The following is a 21197-nucleotide window of genomic DNA, read 5'->3' on the forward strand; positions in this document are numbered from 1 at the left end:
GGGTCTGCTTGAGTTCCTGGCCTTGCTGAGGTCATCAGTTTTGGGGATGGTCTCGCTGGTGTGGAAACCTGTCCCCTGGGAGCTGTGCTGAGAGCCCCCATGCTCACTTCACGTGTGCCACTGAAGAGCCATCCGATGGTAAATGTTGGTCATAACGGAGCCGGGTGGGTTTGAACCCGTGGTCTCCAGGGGAGGAGAACAGGGTAAAGGCAGAGAGGTAGCTTGGTAGAGAATGAGCTAGAGAACCTGTTTCTTTACTGGCTTATCTCCTGCCATCCAGTGATGCCTTAGGAAGAGAGTGGCGTATAAAACACAAATGCTCTCCAGGAAAAGGGTTAATGGCCCGTGTTCCACTCCAGGGAGAAACTGGGTTAGAAGCCAAACACGGGGCAGAGTGGGGAAGCCCTGGTAGACGCTGGGTGGCAGCTGGCTTCCTGTGGTCAAGGCATCCTGCCTATCGCGTCCAGTCCATTGAGCTACTCAGGAAAATGTGAGGTCGAGCGCCCAGAGTGGCGACAGCAGGGATTTGAATTGCCCTGAAGCCAGAAAGCAACAGGTCCGTGGGCAACATCTGTTATTGTCCCCTTCCACTGAGCTGAACAAACTCCTCTTCCTCGCCAATCCCAGCTGCTAACACACAGACCAGAGCTCCGAGCCTTCCCCAGCCCTGTGCAGAAAAGTCCACACAAATATTGCCCAGTGAGGCTGACCGAGGCTCCTCTTGCATTGCTAGCACCCTATCCCAAGCAGCCCACTGGGAGAGGCGGGGACTGGAGTAGCTAGGTAGTCCCCCTTCAACCAGCACTCCTGCCCCACCCCCTACAGTGCCCCCTAGTGGCTGGCACGGTAGTAGCTATATATTTCCCATCAGTCTACTCACTCCTGCACTGAGCCGGTGCCAGTCCCTCTCCCTGGATCAGCTTCCCCCTGCTACAGGATGGAGACAGGGTGGGATTTTTCCACCACCCAGCTCTTGTTGCTGCTGCGAGGCAGCCTGGTTAAAAAAACCCAAACTACGTGGAAAGGTCACCGAGGGAGCTGCTGTGGGAGAGAGACCAGAAGCTTGTGGCTCACCTCAAGGGTGGTTTGCACTATTTTCTCCACGGAGGAGAAATATGCTTCCCACAGGAACTGGGTTTGCTGCTGGAACGCCAGGATCTTGTCACTGTGGATACAGCGAACCGTGGAGGGAATCTGGGTGGGACAGAAACCACGGAAAGGGGGAGACAGAGAGAGGGGACGGGGTTAGTAAGGTTTATGCAGCCAGGCAGTGCCTGCCTCCGATTGTGGTGCTGGGGAGCCGGGCCCGAACCCTGGCCAGAGCACTGTAGGGTTAAAAACATTTTAAGCAAAAACAGGCCTCAATCCAGCCACTTTTCTTAGCCTGATGTGCAAATCCTTAAAAGGACCCTCGCCCTCATATCAAACAAACCCCTACAGGGGTTCTTTTGTGAGTGTTTTTTAACAGCTGGGCCATGGGAGTCTTCAGTTTTATTTTTAGCTCTGCCACTGCCTTTCTCTGTGGCCTTGGTGATGTCACATAACTACCCCGTGCCTCGGTTTCCCCCTCTCTAAAAGGGGTGCAGTTTTCCCTACCTAGTATGGGGATTGTCTGCCTGTCTCTGTTATGTATGGAGCCCCCATTCCTGGGGCACCCGAGTACCTCACAATCTTTATTTATCTTCCCCTGTGAGGCAGGGCAGTGCTAGGTTCCCCATTGTACTGATGGGGAACTGCAGCATAGAGAGACAAAGTGACTGTCCCAAGGCCGCCCAAGATGTCTGTGGCAGAGCAGGGCATTGAACCTAAGTTTCAGGCTAGTGCCTTAACCACTGGGCCATCTTTCCTAAAATGAGACAGAGGTGTTCTGGGTTAGGGTGTGACTAGGACTGTCGGCCCATTGTGACACCGGCACATTCTGGGGTGCAATCCAGCCCAGGGAAGAGGTGTGGCACCTCTTACCCCATAACCCCGACTGCCTCTCGATGTCTTCCCAGTGTGGCTCTCTGCCTGGGACACCCACAGTCAGCAACAAGCAGCTCGCTGTGTACCGGGCAGCCCTGGTCCCGTCCAATGCATTGGAACCTGGAGCCTGCCTGCAATAGCACTGGCCTCCACCAGCCCGGATTAGCAGCTGGGAAGGTGACTTCACACTCACCCCAGAAAGGTGTGTTTGGAACCGTCCAGCCCGGCCTGGAACAATCAGAGGAACGGGAAGTTCCGCTGCCCATTTAAGGAGTCAATATTCAACAGTTAACGTGACACCGCTGCAGGGCACTAAGGGGGAGTCAGACCTCTGTCTGCCAGCCCTGTCATGGCTCTTTGGACCTTGGGTTTGGGCTCACCCCACCCACCCCAGCGGAGCAGGTGTGGGGGAGTGGGCAGGGGGACCTTTGGCTTCCCCCCTCAATGCGCCAGCCAGCACAGCTGAGCTGAGCTGTCTTGGGGCTCACTGGAACTTGCTGTGGCTATAGGCCAGTAGCAAATTATTACACACTCAGGGCAAGGGGGAAGGGGTTTGTTCCGCACACGGCTACTCCAGGGGGTGGCAGCGTAAAGGCTTAAATGCCAGCCCTTGTTCAGGGCTGAGCCTAAAGCCACAACCTAGCCTTTAATAGTCCTTGCAGGGGTGCACAGCAGGCTTGTTTATATAGGGCCTACACAAATCCATCGTTTTGCGCTGACAAGGGCACAGGCCAGGCACGAGTTTCAATTAGCTGCAGGCAATGCATTTTGCAGCAATGAGCGAGTGTCTCAGGTGTCCCCTCAGGCCTTTTAGCATTCTCCCTTAAGCCATCCCTGCGGGGTGTTGTTGATCCTTCCAATCCTGCCTGCCCGCCCCTCGAAGTCACTAGCAAAGCTCACCCTGACTTCAGTGGGAGCAGCCGGGCTCTAAGCTAGCTGTGGGAGGGTGAGGCAGGACACATCTGCCACAAGGGTTGGGAGAGGAAACGACCGGTTGGCCAATTTCTGATTGCTGGCTGCCCCGGCTGGCTCTGTCGCAGCAGCCAGCTAACGAATGAGCCACCCGTCCATCCCAGAGCCAGGCCGCCAGAACAGGGTGATCCGATGTCCAGCACTGTGAGCGAAAGGCACTTCACGTGATGGCCCTGCATGGTGCCCCGCCGCGCTGTGCCATCTCATAGGCAGCATGGCTCTGCGTTACCTGCAGGAGAAGCCTCTCGTCCCCGACAATGGCCGATTTACTCCAGTCGATCACTTCGGAGAACGGCAGCTCCCAGCCGTTACTGAGCAGCACCGGGATGCAAGCGGCCTAGAGCGATGAGAAACAGCAGACAACGGCGCTCGTGAGACCCAGGCCATCGAGCCTTGTAGCCACCAGCTCAGGGACCGACAGCCCGGCCACTGGGTCTGACAGGGGTGGGGGAAACAGCAGGCCCGAGGGAGGCGCACAGCAGCTGGCTAGTGGTATTGGAAGCCCAAGTACTTTCTAAAGAGCCCCCTTTCAAAGCCCACTTTCGTCCAAGACCTGGGAGCATTAACCCTTCTCACGGCCAGCCCAAGGCAGGCATGATTTCCTCAGGGACCCTCCTGACGGCTGCCTCTCTACCAAGGGAATGGAGAGGAAGGGCTAGCGGCAGGGGGAGGGTGGCAGGGAAGGGGATGGAAGTGGGAGGAGAAGACGGGTAGAAGGAGCGAAGAGGAAGGAGGATGGGGAAGGGGGACAGATCTCTGAGGAGCAGGATTGGAGAAGCTGAAATAAGTGTGTGGGGAAGGGGGAAGGTGCAGGCTCTTGCTCTGCTTCTCTCTCTCCATTCTCAGAGGCTCCTGTGCCCTGGAATTGGGATGAAGAGGGAAATTCACGGACTGACTACAGACATTTCCCGCTGTCTCGCCCTCTGTGGTACCTGCAGCGCTTCCAGGAAGCGGAAGGAGCCCAGCCGCCTGCCACGAGGGATGATGCAGAAGGTGGAGTTGTGGAGCAATTCCTGATAGTCAAACCTGGGAACAAAATGCAGCTCCGGTTAGAAACCTCTAGTTTTAGAGCTCTCTTTTCCTTCCATGTGGCACAAAGCTCCCCCATCCCCCTTGTCGACTTAAGTGTCCTCAGCACTGTTGTTGTATTTCAGTGGCAAGACCTCGAGGATTCATATACATCAGTCCTAGAACAGAGGTGGTCACAAATAGCATGCAGGCATCCTTTCTGTCAAGACTCTGAGCCCAAATACCAAAGCCCTATCGCCAGGGAGCATCTCAGGGCTAAACTGGCTTCGGCAGCACTTGCGCTTGGCAGCGCTGCGCTGCGTAGCGCTAAGTGCAAGCGCCGCCAGCGCTGGGAAAGCTCCAGCTGCTGTCTCCAGCTCCTCCAGCTGGGGAATAACGGGTGGGCGCTGGGCGCGCGCGCTGGGCGCTGGGGCTTTGATTACTGGGGGCGCTTTAGCGCCCGCGCGGGCGCAGCGCTGCAGAGGGTGTGTTTTCACACCCTGCTGCAGCGCTGCAAATTTGTAAGTGTAGCCAAGCCCTCAGCCTCCAGAACTTACTCCAGTTGGAGAGACTAAGGCCATGTCTACTCTACCCGCCAGATCGGCAGGTAGTAATCGATCTATCAGGGATCAATTTATCGTGTCTCGTCTTGATGTGATAAATCGATCCCCAAATCGATGCCCGTACTCCACCTCAGCAGGAAGAGTAAGTAGAGTCGATGGGGGAGCTGCGGTGGTCGACTTGCTGCTGTGAGGATGGCCAGGTAAGTCGAACTAAGATACTTCGACTTCAGCTACACTATTCATGTAGCTGAAGTTGCATATCTTAGATCGATCCCCCCCCACACACAATGTAGACCAGCCCTAAGGTGGGGAGCACCCTCCCTGCTGCTTGCTACAGCTCCCCCAGAAGAAACATCATCACAAAACACAACACAGCAGTTTCTTCCAAGACTAAACACTTGCTTTCCTGCCAAAAAAAATAAACTTGTAAGACTACATGTAACAGCACCATGCATTGACCACTGCCCTAGCAATATGAAGGGGCACTAATTAGATGGTTAAATATACTTAGGATGAAAATTGGTCTTTTGGACACTGTTGAACAGGGAATAGTCGATAATGTGCCATCTCTCAGCTGGGTGTCACGTAGCAGAGAAGCTTTGGGGCCACAAAGATCTCTTCTAGAGATGTGCCAGCCAACATCACATGCAGCCGGTTCTCTGGCCGGAGCCGATGACCTCAGTGTGGTGACAGCACAAATGCTGTAAATAATTACTCAGAACCCAAAGCCAAGAAAGGCAAGGCGAAGCATTACATTAGTATGATTGTATTACCACAGCTCCTGGGTGCTCCAGTGATGAGCCAGGAGCCCAGTGTGCTAGGCGCTGGACAAACAGACCCGGCCTCAAAGCTCACAACCTAAATTCCACTCTTATCCCCAGAGGGGGCTGTCTCGGAAAGCTTAATATGCCTTAGCATTTGTCAGGCTGGAGCTAACCCTCAGAATTGCCCCCTCCATGTACCCACGCACAAAGCCACTATCATCGTCCCCAGTTGACAAGGGAGAAGCTGAACCAGAGGTAGAACTAAGTGACTTGTTCAAGGCCAAAGAGAGGTGTCAGTGTCTGAGCTGGGATTAGAACCAGGTGTTCCTGTGTTTAGATCCTCCTCCAGGCGTCTGACCTCAGCATGTTGGAGAGGAGATGGTCGTGTGGAAAAAGTATTGGCGTGAAACTCAGAGGAGTTGGATTTAGTGGGGGCTCTACCACTGACTCGTGAGTGACTCTGTGCCTGTTTCCCATCTGTGAAATGGGGCTAATGAAACTGACATGGGGCGTTGCGAGGTTAAATGCATCGGTGCTTGTGAAGTGTTCAGACACAACAGTGTCGGGGGCTGTGATAAATGGACACCCACCCAGCTCTGTTCAGTAGCTGTTCTCTACTTGATTTACCTGTAAAGGGTTAAAAAAGTCCATAGGTAAAAGAAGGGAATGGGCACCTGACCGAAAGAGCCAATGGGAAGGCTACAACTTTTTAAAATTGGGGGAAACTTCCCCTTCCTGTCTGTTGTTGTTCTCCGAGGAAGAGGGGACCTGTGAGAAGCTTGGGCCAGGTATGAAACCATCAGAATCATACCCAGAAACTGCTTATTGGAAAACCCGGCTATGTAAGTAGCTCAGGAAATGTTTAGGAAGATGCGTTTAGGTTTATTTCTGTTTATTTCTTATGGCCAGTGGACTCCTCTGTGCTAACCTCAGATGCTTTTGTTTGCTTGTAGCCTTTAAGCTGAAACCCCAAGAAAGCTATTTTGGGGGCTTAATTTTAGGAATTGTTCTTTTAAACTCTAGCAATAGCCTGAGTTTTCAAATGGATTTCTTTCTGATGGTGTTTGATAACATTTACCTTTTTTAAGAACAGGATTTGAATGTTTGCGTCTTAAGAGGTTTGTGCACATGCTTTTTAATTAGCTGGTGGTAACAGCTGATTTCCTTGGTTTTCTTTCTCTGCTCTTCCCCAATTGGGGGGTGGGGGCGGTGAAAGGGCTTCAGGGTACCCTACAGGAAGGAATTCCCAAGTGTGCCTTCCTGGGTCCTAAAAGGGGTCTTTGGCACTTGGGTGGTGGCAGCATCTACCCATCCAAGGTCAGAGAAAAGCTGTAACCTTGAGAGTTTAATACCAGGCTGGAGTGGCCAGGATTAATTGTTAGAATCCTTGCGGGCCCCATCTTCTGCGCTCCACCTGCCAGAGTGGGGAATCAGCCCTGTCAGGGCTGGGCCTATCTCAGCTCCTTTGGCGTATGTTGCTTTAGACAGGGACTGCAGAGCCCTATTTAAAGTGGCAGGGAGCACAGATTTTCCCCGGCAGCCTGCCCTGCCCCTGGCCCATGAGTCCCTACACCACCCCCTCTACATCTGAATGAGTGGCATTGCCACCTGGGGCACAGGGTCGCTGTCACTCTTGTCTGGCCCAGCCAAAAAGTGCCCTCCCCCGCCCCAGCCCTGCAGCCTACGGCATGGGTTCTCCACCTGGGGGCTGTCCACCCTCCCTTCCTTTTAGCTAGATTTAAGGGGGGGGGTCCTGAAACTTCATTCTGCTGTAACACGGGGTCACAGTCTGGAAAGCTTTGAGAACCCAGCCCTCAAAGGACCACCTGCCAATGGAGTGCCCCCCGCAGCCAGGGCTGCAGAAAGGATGGCATCGAAGCCACTTTATGCTGGCTATAGGCACTCTAGGGAATGCCCATCCCTCCCTGCCCGGAGAATCCCCAGCAGGGGAGAGAGTCCAGAACTCTCATCAGACCTCAGTGCCACTGGGGCCGCGTTTTAAGAACCGGTTTGTAGTCGTTTGATTTTGTGTGGCGAACTGAGAGTCGTTCGAAGGTCAGCCCTGGAGACTGAAATACTTTGTTTCCACAGAACAAGCCCAATATGAGCTGCATCAGGCCAGTTTCCCCCTCATGCTGCATTTCTCCCCTGCTACTGGCATGCCTCGGCTCTGAGCTGGAAACAGACCACCCTCTGGGGATCAGATCAGTCCTCAGCCTCCCCCCCCAAGCCTGCCAACCAGAGTAGGGCAATTAGTGCGAAATGCCAGGGTGGTTTCTGTGGGGGTGAGGTTGCGGCGAGTTTTTACACTGGAGCGTTTGACTCGGATCACGTCGCCTCCAGCAATGAGCAAACACATGCAGAAAGCCAGGCCGGCGGCAGCCACCCATTTGTGTATCCGTTAGATGCTGCAGATTAAAACCCAACTCGTCTTGGTTGTACGGCCCTGGCCGATGAGGGGGGTGGAAGCCGGTACAAATTACCAGGGCCTGGCAGTCCGGAAGGGGGCCAAGGGCCTGGCTTCATCAGCCCTGTTTAGCCAATCTGCCCTTGCTGGGGGGCCTGAAAAAATTTTTCACCAGGGCCCGAACCCGCTCTCAGCGGCCCTTTGTACGGTTGTCACCGTTACACAAACAATGGCCTGGCCTATTGGAACCCAGAGTTTCGGTTAGTAAAGCCTAATATTAATGCCAATATTTTTCATGAAGTTTGATTTTGAAATGCCAATGAAAACAGTATTTTGTCTGAGCTAAACATTCCTCTTCTGTGTTGGCAACCCAGCCGGCCAACAGCCTTGTGCTACTGAAAGTGCAATTGACTTAAACAGGAGTGAAATTGACCAGGCTATTTTCACAGTCCAAGCTGAGTAAAATGCAAAGAGTAAAGAATCGGAATCGATTGGGCAAAGTCAATCCGATTAGTACAAATTCTCTCAATTTCCATAATCTCTGGTGTCCCGGAGAGCACAAGTGACTGTATTCGTATTTCTTAAACCCCGCTGAGTTACTCCTGGAGCCCAAAATACTGGGCCAGATTTTCTGCTGTGCTGTTTCCACTCAGTGCAGTGGGTGGTATAGCTGATTACTGTAATCAGCTCCGAGTCCGGTGGCACCTTAAAGACTAACAGATTTATTTGGGCATAAGCTTTGGTGGGTAAAAAACCTCACTTCTTCAGATGCAAAAAACCCACGAAAGCTTATGCCCAAATAAATGTTAGTCTTTAAGGTGCCACCGGACTCCTTGCTGTTTTTGTGGATACAGACTAACACAACTACCCCCTGATACTTGAATCAACTCTCTGATTCTCCGTTGGGCCCTGTGAGCCACCATAGGTTAGAGCAGCCTGAGGGCTGCTCCAATTTGCACCATTTGGCAACAGTCCTCAGGGGCCCCTCTGCCAACAGAGTGCCTGCATGGTATTGCAACTAGGCTGGGTCTTTGCCCACTAGGGAGTTCCTGCCCCCTATGTCAGGAGAATCCCCAGCCAAATGCTGTCTTCTATGTGTCACCATGGCGGCATGGAGTAGGTGCAGTTCATCTCACCCTCTATCTCTTGTGATTTTTTTTTTAAATAAAACCACGCCCAGGGCCCGATCCTGCAAGGTGAATATCTAGTACAGGCCAATGGGGTTGAGGCCACTCGGTCCCTCTCAGGAGACACTCAGCAACTTCCAACCCCTAAGGAAACTTCCAAGTCCCACCCTATTTAAACCAGGCTCTGCTCATCTTTCCTAACTCTCTCATCGCTGTCCTGGCCAGAGTTTCTCTCCTTCCCAGCTCTGTTCCCACAGAGAGGCCTCAGATCTGGACTGTGATATTCCAGACCTCAGAGCAATGTGAGCCCTTCTCCTTCCATGTCACACAGGAGCCCGGGAAGCTGCTCAGCTAACGGGAGGGGGCTGCTTGGGCGTCCGCCAACAAGCTGAGTCACGAGGCGTGATAGGTGAGGAAGCGATAACAGACGTTTGTCAAGCAGGAGGGGATCATTTATCGGAGATTAAATATTTGTCTCCCGGCAGCACCCTGTAATGGGCAGGCCCTGATCTCTGAGCCACTGGAGAGTATGATCCTCAGCGTGACGTCCAGCTCCTTGCAAAGTGCGGTCCTGGTCCATGATTGGGGGGGGAGGGGCTATCACAGTATAAAAAATAATAATGCTGTGTAGAAAGGGAGATGTTGTCTGCACTCAGAGGGGATGGAGGCGCCAGGGACAGCGTGTCCCGTTGGCTGCTACTGATAAAAGTTCAGACTGTAACTGGCCCTGCCTACATGCACAGAGAGGGGGGACCCAAGGGTCCCTCTTTGCCCCACTGTGCCAGCTGCAATATGGCACCTGTGGGACAAGGACATGGGGAGTCTATGCTGCAAGTGGCTCCAGACACCCCTTCCTAGCCAGCTGGGGGTCAGAAGCAGGCATGGCTGCAGGGCACAGAAGTCTAGACTGCCCCCTCCGTAAACCTGCTGCAGTGACCGCTCGGGAGCCGCCCCCACAATGGCCCCTGGCGGTGCAGTGGAAGGGACGAGATCACCCAGCAGAGGGGAGCGTGTTTGACTTTTCCACAGTCTGAAGGGGAAGGGAATGGAAGGGGCCAGGATGGCTCCCTTTGCTGGCTCCTGCCCGTTGCTGCGGCTTCCTGGAGGGCAGCAGTGTTGGTACAATGTAAATCCTAGGCGGCATTTTTCTTACCTGAGGGATGCTGGGAATTCCTATCCTTGTTTTCTGGCTGGAGCACTGCAGCGACGCCCCCGAAAGGCAGACGGGCTGCGAGCTCGCTGTGGGCCAACACGCTCGGTCACACCCATCACCTTTAATAATACAATGATCACAGCGCCGAGAGGCCTGGGCTGAAATCAGGGCCCTATCGGGAGAGATGCTGCATGCACGCAGGCAGCCAGAGTCCCTGCCCCAAAGAACTCAGAGGAAACTGACAAGAGCAAGGAAGGGGTATGAGTAAAGCCAGACGGGAAGTTTATGATGAAATGTTTTTTCATTTCTCAGGTCCAGGATGGAATTGGGGACGGGGGGGGGAGCGGGGAGCAAGGGCACCACCCCAGAATAGCTACGTGGTCAGGGCAGTCGCCTGGCATGCAGGAAACCCAGATTACTTGTACCTTGACCTTCTGCATCCCAGGGACTGTGCTAACCTCCAGCCGAGTGGCTATTCTGGGGTGGTGCTCACTTGTTCTCATTAATTTTGCCTCGTTTTCCCTCTGCTGTAGAATGAAAACAAAAGTCAAAACCTCAAATTTTGTTGCAAAACAGAATGTCTTGTTTCCGACCCGCCTTGCTTATCAGCCCATGTTCCAGGGGGGAAACTGAGGCCCAGGAAGACTCAACAACCAGCCCAACGTGACAGCAGGAGTCTGTAGCACATCCAGGGAATTGACTCCAGATCTCCCAAGGGCCAGTCCACAGGACGGCCCTTCCGCTCAGAGGGGAACGTCACGGGAGCGACTCTGGAATGCAGCAGTGTAAAGCGGCGAGAGCAGAATGAGGCCCGTTATACGCCTTGCAGCCTCACGCCGCTGGGCGTGCTTAACCCTCGCCGACAGAGCCAAGCGGGACACGTTGCTAAGCAGACGCAGCCAGGCAGAGATCTCAGCACAGTCCTGTTCACAGAGCCGTGCACTCCCCTCCCAGAGCCCCAGGCATGGGGGCACAGGGCAGCTTTCTGCCGGGCAGGCCCTGGGCGCGTTCCTGACAGGACAGCCCCAGAACACAAGGTGTGGAGACGCCTAGATCGAGAATGAGTGAGCGTTCGAGCTGAGTTTTCTGCAAGCTGAGCACGTGCTCCTGACTCTGTTCCCCACCCCGAGCACTCAGACTCGGAGCCAGAAGTGGGACCCAGGACAGGGGTCGCTGGGAGGTGCAGCGTGGCGTGGGGAGGAATGGGGGCCTGTCAGCTGCCTGCTGGGGTGGGTGGGGCTGCCTGACCGGGCAGGGAGATCTAAGGCGCGGCGTGGAAGAGGAGTTGATTCTGGGGGGGTGGCAGAGTGTCTGGGGCAGAGGCAGCTTTGGAGTGAGAGCGTTTCTGGAGAGGGCAGGGGGAGGGAGGCCAGAATTCAGGCTGGTCCAGACCCCACTTACCCTGATGACGTTTCTTTACACGGCACGGCCTGCCTGGAACAAAACTACCCCAGGAGCTCCCTCCTCCCACCCCGATCCCTAGGTTAAATACCCCCATCCCTGCACACTCACCCTCCAGTGCTCCCCCATTCCTCTGCTCCCCGTTCCTTACAGTCACCCCCCACCCCCGTCAATCGGCCGAGCCGGACTCTGCCCGCTTATCCCAGTGTGAATCGGGAGGAACTGCCTGATTTCAGCGGCGTTACCTTCTGGGTCCCTTGTACCCAGGCCTAACCCCAAGCAGAAGCTGCCCCTTGTGAGTCCTGGCACGGCAGCAGGCGGGAGGGGAGGAGAGATTCTGCCTGAGGATACTAGGGGGGAAAAATCCCTTTAAATTATTGTCCCACGATATTTAATGTCCACGCGAGGGTGGAGGCAGAATTGGGGGATTCCTGCTCCTACCAAGCCAAAGGCAAAACCCTCCTTGCTTTTGATGAATGCAGCAGGCCTCTGCTCAGACTCCCATCTCCCCCTCCCCCCTCGAGCAAGCTCGTGTTTATGCGCCTCTGAAGGCAGAGGGGCCAAGCCAGCCCTTCTGGGAGCCGACTGTGGGTGATCCAAGGCGTCTAGGTATTTCCAGTCTGCTGCTTCCGTCTCCCAAGCCTTCCCCCCGGTCGCTGTTTCTCTTGGATCCTCACGTACGAGTCCCAGGCATCGACGCCAGCCTCTTGTCCGCTAAAGCACTTCCCCAGCATGATCCACCGGTAATTCCTTGGACGCCGAACACCAGTGCCTCCTCCAGGCGACTCCCCCTTCCCTAATGTGCCTGAAGTGCCCCGGGTTGAGGGTGACTGTTTCCCCTTCAGGGTTTCGTTCTCCACAGCGCGGCACTGTGCTATGAAAGAGGTGTCTGTGCAGCTGGCCTGTGAGAGGCACATTCATGGCAGGGTCCCTGCAACCGCACAGGAAAATCCAATATTTATGTTCCTTTTGGACAGACCCACCTTCTGTTTCTTCTCTAAGCTCCACCACCAAGGAGGGAAGGGGCAGAAAGAACAAGGAGCCACTATTTCCCGGGCTGGGCCGAGCTCAGCTCCTGGTAGCTTGGGAAGAGGGAGAAGAGACCTCCTGCATGTAACATCCAGAGGTGCGTTGGACTGGAAGGGTTCTATGGGACCTGCTCTCGCCTAGCCAGAAACAGGCTGGGCTCCTGCTCAGGGGATCGGCAAAGCCATCGCACCCATCTGAGCATTCCAAAGTGATGACATCACACCCACACCAGCACTGCAGAGAATGATGTCACACCCGGCTGAGCATTCCATAGGGATGGCATCACATCCACACCAGCACTGTAGAGAATGATGTCATACCCATCTGAGCATTCCACAGTGATGACATCACACCCACACCAGCACTGCAGAGAATGATGTCACACCCAGCTGAGCATTCCACAGTGATGACATCACACCCACACCAGCACTGCAGAGAATGATGTCACACCCGGCTGAGCATTCCATAGGGATGACATCGCACATAGCAATGATGTCACACCCATTTGAGCATTCCACAAGGATGACATCACACCCACCGTAGCACTGAATAACAATGATGTCACACCCATCAAGAATTCCACAGTGACATCATGCCTGCTCTAGCATTGCCCAGCAGTGACGTTGCACCCACCCAAGCATCGTGTGCTGATGCTATGCTCCACTCTGAGAATTGGATGACTGTGAAGTCATGCTACTGACTGAAGCATTTCATGGTGATATGACACCTGATGATGTCACAGTGGCCAGTGCAATAGGGAGTGATGACAGTACGCTGGCCTCAAAATCATGTATCCCTGTCCCTCCCAAGCAAGAATAAACAAGTCAACGCTCGCACACACACACACACACACACACACACCTTTTTCTATGTTATCCCAGGTCTCACTGCAGGAGCTGAGCCCATCACACACCGAGGTGGCTTGTTCCACCGCTCCTGTTACACTTGCACCGGTGACCCCCATCACCTTCAATCTCCCGTGTCCCTGGAAATCCCTACCGTCCTTCCCTGTCTCCTTCCTAGGAACCCATTCTTCCCACTCAGGCCCTGCCCGCTCTGTAGCTGACCCCAGATTCTCACGTTGCTGGCCGGGCTCGAGTGCGGGCAGGGCTATTTTGAGCCCTCTGCACTCCCCATGCTATCGATCCGAAGGGTGGAGGCTCCAGCCTGGCTGGGCGAGCACAGGTTTCAGCTCCCTGAGCTAGCAAACAGCACTGCTGTCTGCATTCACTGAATGGTGCTGGGACCACCCCGTCCGAGCACGCTGTCCAGAAACCCGCATTATCTCTGCCATGCTCACAAGAAGCAGGGCGGAGAGATTCCCCGTCCCTCCCCAAATCCCGCTGGGGCCGCCTTGGACAGCCCTGGGAGCCCTGGACAGGCACAAAGACATTGCCCTGACTTTGCAGCAGCTTGGCGATCTGGGGCAGCGGCAGAGAACGCCCTCGCTGCCTTCGCCCCAGCAGAGAAAGGGCTCCAGGCTGGCGGCTCTCCAGCTCCTACTGCCCCACCCCCGGTGTTCTCATGCCGCTCGCGTTGAACAGTCCCAGCGCTGGCAAGCCCAGCAGTCTGCATCTCTTGGCCTGGCCTGCGGGTTTGGCTGGAGCCTCGCCCACGGAGGTTTTCCAACCCCGGCAAACAGTTTGCTTCTCTTTAAATCCATATGGCCCTGGGCTGCCTTTTGGATTGCAGCCAAGGGAACGTCACCGGGTCCCGTCAGGGCTCCTGTCTTGGTGACGCACGGAGCCCTGGATGGATCCAGCACCTCTGATCGCTGAAGGAGTGTGGAGCCACCTCCCAACGCTGGGTCTGTCTGTGCAGCAATCGCAGGCTGCGATGGCAGCGTGAGTAGATGGACCTGAACTAGCTTCAGTCTAGCCAGCCCGGGTACCAGAGCATGAAGCCGCAGCAGCATCTGCTTCATCCTGGGCTACCCGGCGAGCAATCATCCAGGGCTCTGGGTGGGTTTGTCCCACCGGCACCGATGCGCACTCGGCCATGGCTTCACCATGCCGGGACTCTAACTGGCTACATTAAAGCTAGCTCCGGAATGTCAGCTCAAGCTGTAATTACGCCCCGTGATTGCAGGACAGACCGGAGGCACTGACTTCTATTTGTGTTCAACCCCATTCCGCCATGAGCTCCCACCCCCACTCCGTCCCTTCCCCCAAGGCCCTGCCCTCACTCCGCCTGCCCCTGCTCCACCTTCTCCCCAAGGCCCCTGGCCTGCGCACTGCTTCTCCGCCCTCCCTCAAGCATCTCCCACCAGCCACAGAACAGCTGATCGGCGGCCCCATGGAACGGCTGTGGCAGGTGGGTGGTTTTTTTCAGGGGGTGCTTGAGCCCCGGAGCACCCGCAGAGTCGGCACCTCCGGTATAGACGTACCTTGTGTTGCTAGCCCTTAGGGGGGATGTCACAAGGGTGACTGGCCCCTTTAAGAGGAGATGGGGCCAGCCACACCTGTGTCCTAATTATTTAGCTGCTTCCCAGCCTGAAGGGGCGGGATGAAGGAGGGTCAGGTGGGCCGTATAAAAGGACTGAGAGCGCGAAGTCTGGGAGTTAGCACATGGAAGGCCCTGAGCTAGGGGCTGTAGGAAGCTGGATGCCCCCAGGTGGTCAGCAGGCCACGGTCTGAGAACACCGGTACGCCAGGGAAACCAGGCTTGGGGGATGAGTGCTCTATACCAGAGCAGGGGGAAGACTCAGAGATGGCCCTGAAAGGGGCTGGTCCCAGGGCCGAAGCCCCAGAGGGACCTTTCTCGTTCGTTAGCTCTTTGCTCCCCTGGAGGAAGTTTGGGGTGTTTGTGACTTGGCTGGAGGGCTAAGCCCCAGCTCCAGCTCCGAGCTGTGTGTGGAGAGCCCCCAAAACCCACCTTGGGGAAGGAAGCTGAGGCAGGGAGCACTGGCAGGACCGTATTGCTCAGCAGGGGGGATACAGGGCAGTGAGCTTTTCAAAGTCACTGAAGTGACTTCGGTGCACAAGTCCCCCTGAAAGCCACACTGGTGCATCTGAAAATCCACCCCCCCAGCTGTATAACAGGCCTGAGCGCCTCTCCCGATACCCCATAACTTGGGGGTCAAAGCCCCCATGGGAATCTGGCAGCCTGGCTGTTGTGCACTTTTTCCTGGGGGACGCAATAGGGCTGTGAGCGTTCTCTGCACACCCCGTTCAGCTTGGAACCGGCCGGCCAGGCAGGCTTTCACAGCCCCAGAACGCCTCCCCCCGCCCCATCACAGCAGAGGGGCGCTTCCCTCTGACAGCCCAATCCATTTCACTCATTTAAAGCTGCATCTGCCTGAACCTTCCCCGCTGACGGCTGCTGTCAGCGGGTCCCAAGCACGTTCTGCAGGCAGCCGGCTGGATTTGGTAAATTAGCCCCAGCTGGGAGTTGATGTATTGACAGCATAAAGTTTATGAACAAAAACCACCTCCAGGGAATTGAGCCAGACTCCTTGGATAGATGCTGAAAACCCCCTTGGTTCATTTCATCTCATTAACATCCCTGTTCTTACTTGAGCTACCTGCAGAGATGGGGGGGTAACTTAAAATAGGCTCTCAACAAAAACCCCATTCCCACGAAATTTCATTAGCAAAGGCTTCGGCTGGTGCTTTCTCGGCTGATTGCCCCGCTCTGTTCTGCTGCAGCTCCCAAGCCAGGGCGAGCGACAGCCACAGCCTGGGGAGTCTCTTAAACCCCTGGATGCATCTCTCGTGCTTGCAGCTGGTTTCCCCCACTGAATGCTGGGACTTATCTAGCAGATTGGCTCCGTTACTTCTTGGGCCGGTTGCACCAGTGTAATTCTGGAGCTGCTACCATTGAAATGATCCCGGTGCAACTAAGAGCAGAATCCATCCAGCTCCCCAATTCTGATCTTCTGTGTTAGAAGAAATGTCAGGGAAGCCGCTCTCTCACCAGCGTGCCGCCCTTACACCCCGGTGTGGGTGACAGGTTCGTTCCTGGGCTCGCAGGAGAGCACAAGGCACGTTCCAGTAAATGCTGATGTGTCCAGTGACGTTTCTGCCCAATTCTCTGAAAACACCAGGCATGATTTTTGAGCCCCTATTTTAATTAGCTTGGGCCAAATGCTCCACTGACTGGTCAACCAAGTCACGAGGAGTCTCGGGGTACGTCTGCATGGCCATAGAGCTGTGGCAGGCCTGGGGCAGCTGACTCTGGCTCGTAGCACTAGAAAGTTGCAGCTGTTTGGGGATTCGGGGGAGAGTCTCAGAGCCCAGGCTCGGCACAAGCCCAAAGGTCTTCACTGCTACGTTCAGGCTCGTGGGGCTCGGCCTGCGGGGCTGAGTCAGCTGCTCCAGGCTCTAAGACTTGGTGCTGTGGGGTTTGATCACGGTATAGCCACACCCTAGGGGAGCACGTAAGGGCAGCCACCTGGGAGGCAGAGGGAGCCGCATCCCCTTCACAGAGGGTTTGGCGTCCCGTCAATGCCCCTTTCAAGACAGCAGCAGAAGTTGCGTTTCGTGTGTTCTCGCTCCAGCCCCCGCCCACCGCAGCTCAGCACAGAATCTGTCCCCTGGTGTCCATGTTACGCCAGCTCCCCCTTGGCAGGATGCTGATGGCCATGATCCCTGTGTACATCAGAGTGACCCCACTACAGTCACTTACCAAAGCGGAGCTGAGGCCAGGCACTGGCTATTTCAAAAGAGATGCTAATGCCAGGCTGGAGAAAGCTGCTGGTGTAACAGCCTTGGAGATCTGCTTCTCCGCAGAGCGGCAGCGGGCGCTCTGTACCCGGCCGTCGGCCAACGTCCCTCGGCTCAACGGTGGGGCTGAGCGGGGAGTTTGCTTTCCATGGCGCTCGCTGCCCGTTGGCCCCAATTCTTGGACTGCCAACAACACAGCCACTGGCGGGGGGCTTTGGGATGACGTTTGTTCATATGGGACTTGCATCACGTTCCGTTCCCACAGGCCACTGAACGGCTATCGGAGGGCAATGACTTTTGGTTGCTGCGGAGGGGGACGGGATTTGAACCGGCGAGCTGGGAGTGAAGGTTGTGTAGGAGGAAGGATGAGCTTGGGGTTAAGGCTCTCAGGTGGGGCTTATAAGGCCTGGGTTCCAATCCCAGTTCAGCCCCAGACTCCCCCATGAGGGGCAAGTCACCGCCTCAGTTCCCCACCTGTGAAGCAGGAGTAATATGACCCCAAGATAAATCACCCCCGTTTGTCAGGTGAATGGGCCCCTGGATGGAGGCTGCCATTCCTTCTCGGACCCTGCAGGTTGCCCTGCCACCTGGACCCAGGAATCCACCTTGGCCAGTAGCAGTGGCTAGTACCTGCTGCTTCAGGCGGAAGGTTCTGGGTAGGTGGCGGCTATTACGTTGCAGACGGTGCCTATCACGGCACTTGTTTACAAGGCTACAAAAGTGAAACTCTTCCCCCCCGCCTCAAAATGATTGAAGCTTAAATGCCAACTGCAGTCTGTTCAGGCAGGGCTGCTTCTCTGTCTCTCAACTCCGCTGCTGGCGCCTCCGGGGGAAAATCCTAATTAGCTGGTAAATAAAACCAATCAAAGAGCTGACCCTGGATCCTGTTCATCTTTCAGCTCCTAAAACAAGCTGGCAATGTTCATTTCACTGAAAATCCGAGGAACCCTGTGGAATTAAAAATTTGAATGAAGTGAAAAAAAGTTTCCCCTTCGTTCAAAGTTTTTCAGAGAAAATCCTTCCAGCCCTATTATTCGCCTGACAGTGGGGCCTCTATCAAAGCCAGGGCCTCACCATGCCAGGTGCAGTACAAATACACCGTAAGAGACACACCCTCCCCTGACGAGTTTGCAATCTAAATGGATACAACAGACAATGGCACGATGGGCATAGAGCAAGTGTGTAGCACTACCAGGATTAGAACACAGCTGGCCTGTCCCCCAGGCCACTGTGCTAGCCATCAGACCGGTGGTTTTCAACCTTTTTTCATTTGCAGACGCCTAAAACATTTGGAATGGCGGTGCAGACCCCTTTGGAAATCTTAGACGTAGTCTGCGGACCACCGGTTGAAAACCACTGCATTCAGCCATACCCGTTCCTAAGGTGAATTTAAAACCCTCGGCGGAGGAGAACTCAAGCTTGCAATTGTAGCGATTGCAAAGTGTTTCTCAGCTGAAAAGGAACGACCCCAACCGAGGTAACAGTTCAGCTCAACGAGGAAAGGGCGCTGGGCATGAAACAGCTGTTGCTAGAAACATGCCAGAGCCAGAGTGATTTCTGTAAGACTTGGCGTCCAAACCAAATGTTCTGCCACTGGCTGCTGCTGAATTTTAACCGAAAACGGCCTGAAAGGAGCTCGGATTCTTTCTCTGCACTCACAGAGCCCCAGGAGACTGGGACCCAAGAGACTGCAGCCTGTGGTTTACACAGCCAGATTAAGAAGTGAAAACATTCCCCCTTCCAGAAACATGCAGCTAACTTCAGGCCCCGGCTCCAGCAAAGCGGCAGGGACGAGGGGTTTAAGTTTCACTTGGAAGCGCCAGGTAGGAAAGTTGGCTGTTTCCCAGCAGGATGGGAATGAGGGTATTTATACCATGGAATGAAGAGAGAAGGGGAGATCTCATGCTCCCACCGGGCCAGAGAAAAAGGGGTATTTGTACCCAGAGAGTGAGTGGGAAAGGGGGCATTTTACAGGGCTGTCAGGGGTCAGCTTTATCAGCCAGGGAAATGAGGAAGTGGCAGCCGACGCCGGCAGGGCAGAGACCTTATGGAAACACTTTGCTATTGACGTTCTGTGGCTTACGAGCAATCAGTGCTTCCCTGTTTTCGTACAACCCAAGGGACATAAACTCTCTGATCTCTGTTCATCCGCTCGTGTCATTCAGAAGCAAAACATGTCTGGGATGAGGGGCCGGGGGTGGAGTTGACGACGGTGGGTTTCACTCATTGGCTCGAGAAGAGCTTTTCCAATAAGCATCGGTTTTTACCAGCGTTCTTCCTGCAGCAGAACAACGATGCTACAAGACGCTCTTTATCAGGGCACGGAACCTGTTTGTGCAGGCAATTCGGGAGCCTGAGCGGCCTGCAAGCCCTTCCTCTGCTTGGAGCGTTAATCCTGAAGGAGGCAGGTTCCGTGATGCATGCAGTAACATGCATGTGCTTCATGCAGTTGGAAGGTTAAGGGCAGGCAGCTTGTTGCTGTGCTAGGAACAGAGCAGGCACTTATCTACTCTCGCTTCGCTTGCAGGGTGAAAGGGAAAATACTCCAGGCCTCTAGGGTAGGAGACTGTTTGAATCACTGAACCAGCAACGGGTCCGTCCTAAGCGAGTGAGTTGTAGAGTTCTGAGCCAGAATCATCAAATTCTGGGAGACGGGTGGGGTGTCCTTGATTTCACTAAAAGAAAGCCAGATGGGAGGGACTGAGGATTGCTGACTAGCACCCCAGACTGGGAGTCAGCTGACCTGCGATCTGTTCCCAGCTCTGCTACTGGCACACTGCATGACCAGGGGGAACTCGCTTCATCTCCACGTCCCCTCCCAGCTAGTAAGACTGTAAGCGCTCCAGGTCAGGGACTGTCTCTGCACAGCACCTGGCACAATGGGTCAGCGAGCTCGGCTAGGTGATGTTCTGCTTTCGCTCTCAGCCTCCTCAAAGATTTGGGGGTGTTTAGAGATGGCGTTCTGGCTTGGGTGCATCCTTACCATTGGCACGTTCCATGCTATTTCTAGGCACTATCCACCCACCCAGAAGAGATCTCTTCTCCCCCCATCCCACCCCGCTTTGAGGAAAGTCAATATTCTTCTCAGCTTACTGATGGGGAAACTGAGGCAGAGCACGGGTTAGTGGCTTGTCCACAATTACATCAGTGCCACAGCTGAGCAAAGGACCCAGATCTCTTCGCGCCTTTAAGACCATTGAGGGATCCGTGGTTGCCATGAAATGTGCTAGGATAGCTAATGAGAACAGCAGAACTACGGATTGAAGAAGTGCCTTGCAGCCCAAGAGCTGGGAGCACTTTACGCAGGTGGGAGGCCAGGTACCATTATCCTCGCTTTTCAGATGGGGAAAATGAGGCCCAGCGAGGGTCCTCATCACTTACTAGTCCAGGAGCACCCAAAATGCGCCAGGCGCTGTACAGAGATCTAGGATGGCCTGGCCTGTGCCCTGGAACGCTTCCATTTTAACCATCCACCCAAGTCAGTGGCAGAGGCGAGTGCTAGGCGTGGTGGTTGGGCTGCTTGCTTAGGACTTGGGCAGCTTGGGTTCAAGTCTCTTTGCCACAGCTTTGCTGCGTGACCTCGGGCAAGTCACTTTGCTCTGTTATAGCGTCCCTGTCGTACGCTGCCTGGTGTTGCAAGGAGAAATACATGAAAGAGGGTGAGGTGCCCAGGCACCATGGTAATAACGGAGGTCAGATGAGCACGTGAGCTAGAGCAGAAGCTAGGTCAGGGGTGGCCAACCTGAGTCTGAGAATAGGGTGACCAGACAGCAAGTGTGAAAAATCAGGATGGGGGTGGGCGGCAATAGGCATCTGCATAAGACAAAGCCCCAAATATCGGGATTGTCCCTATAAAATCGGGACATCTGGTCACCCTATCGCTCAGGGCTGAGAAAGATTTTGCACCCTGAGCACCGTATCTAGGTTGTCCTGACCCCCTGGTGTAGACACAGCTAGGTGGGCGGAGGGATTCTTCTACTGACCTAACTAATGGCCAGATTTTCAAAAAATTATATAGGGATTTTCAAAAGCACCTAGGCACCGCACTTCCATTGATTTCAATGCGGGGCATCCGAAAATTCCACAAAAATCCCACCTTCAAGTGTCTCTGTACCTTTAAAAATCCAGCCCTAAGGGCCCAGAT

General features: G+C 54.7%; 1 protein-coding gene across 2 annotated transcripts in view; it reads right to left on the minus strand.

The window, feature by feature from the left end:
• EXTL1 (exostosin like glycosyltransferase 1) overlaps window positions 1–21197 on the minus strand; it is a 44314-nt gene that overhangs the window by 7489 nt on the left and 15628 nt on the right. For both annotated transcript variants that reach the window (XM_039511813.1, XM_039511812.1), the window contains 3 exons: window positions 3870–3963; window positions 3167–3274; window positions 1075–1194 (listed from right to left, as the gene is read on the minus strand). In XM_039511813.1, coding sequence (XP_039367747.1) covers window positions 1075–1194; window positions 3167–3274; window positions 3870–3963 — 322 coding nt within the window. The remainder of the gene's footprint in view (window positions 1–1074; window positions 1195–3166; window positions 3275–3869; window positions 3964–21197) is intronic.

The sequence above is a fragment of the Mauremys reevesii genome, linkage group 23 (assembly GCF_016161935.1).
Source record: "Mauremys reevesii isolate NIE-2019 linkage group 23, ASM1616193v1, whole genome shotgun sequence".
NCBI classification, from domain to species: domain Eukaryota; kingdom Metazoa; phylum Chordata; order Testudines; family Geoemydidae; genus Mauremys; species Mauremys reevesii.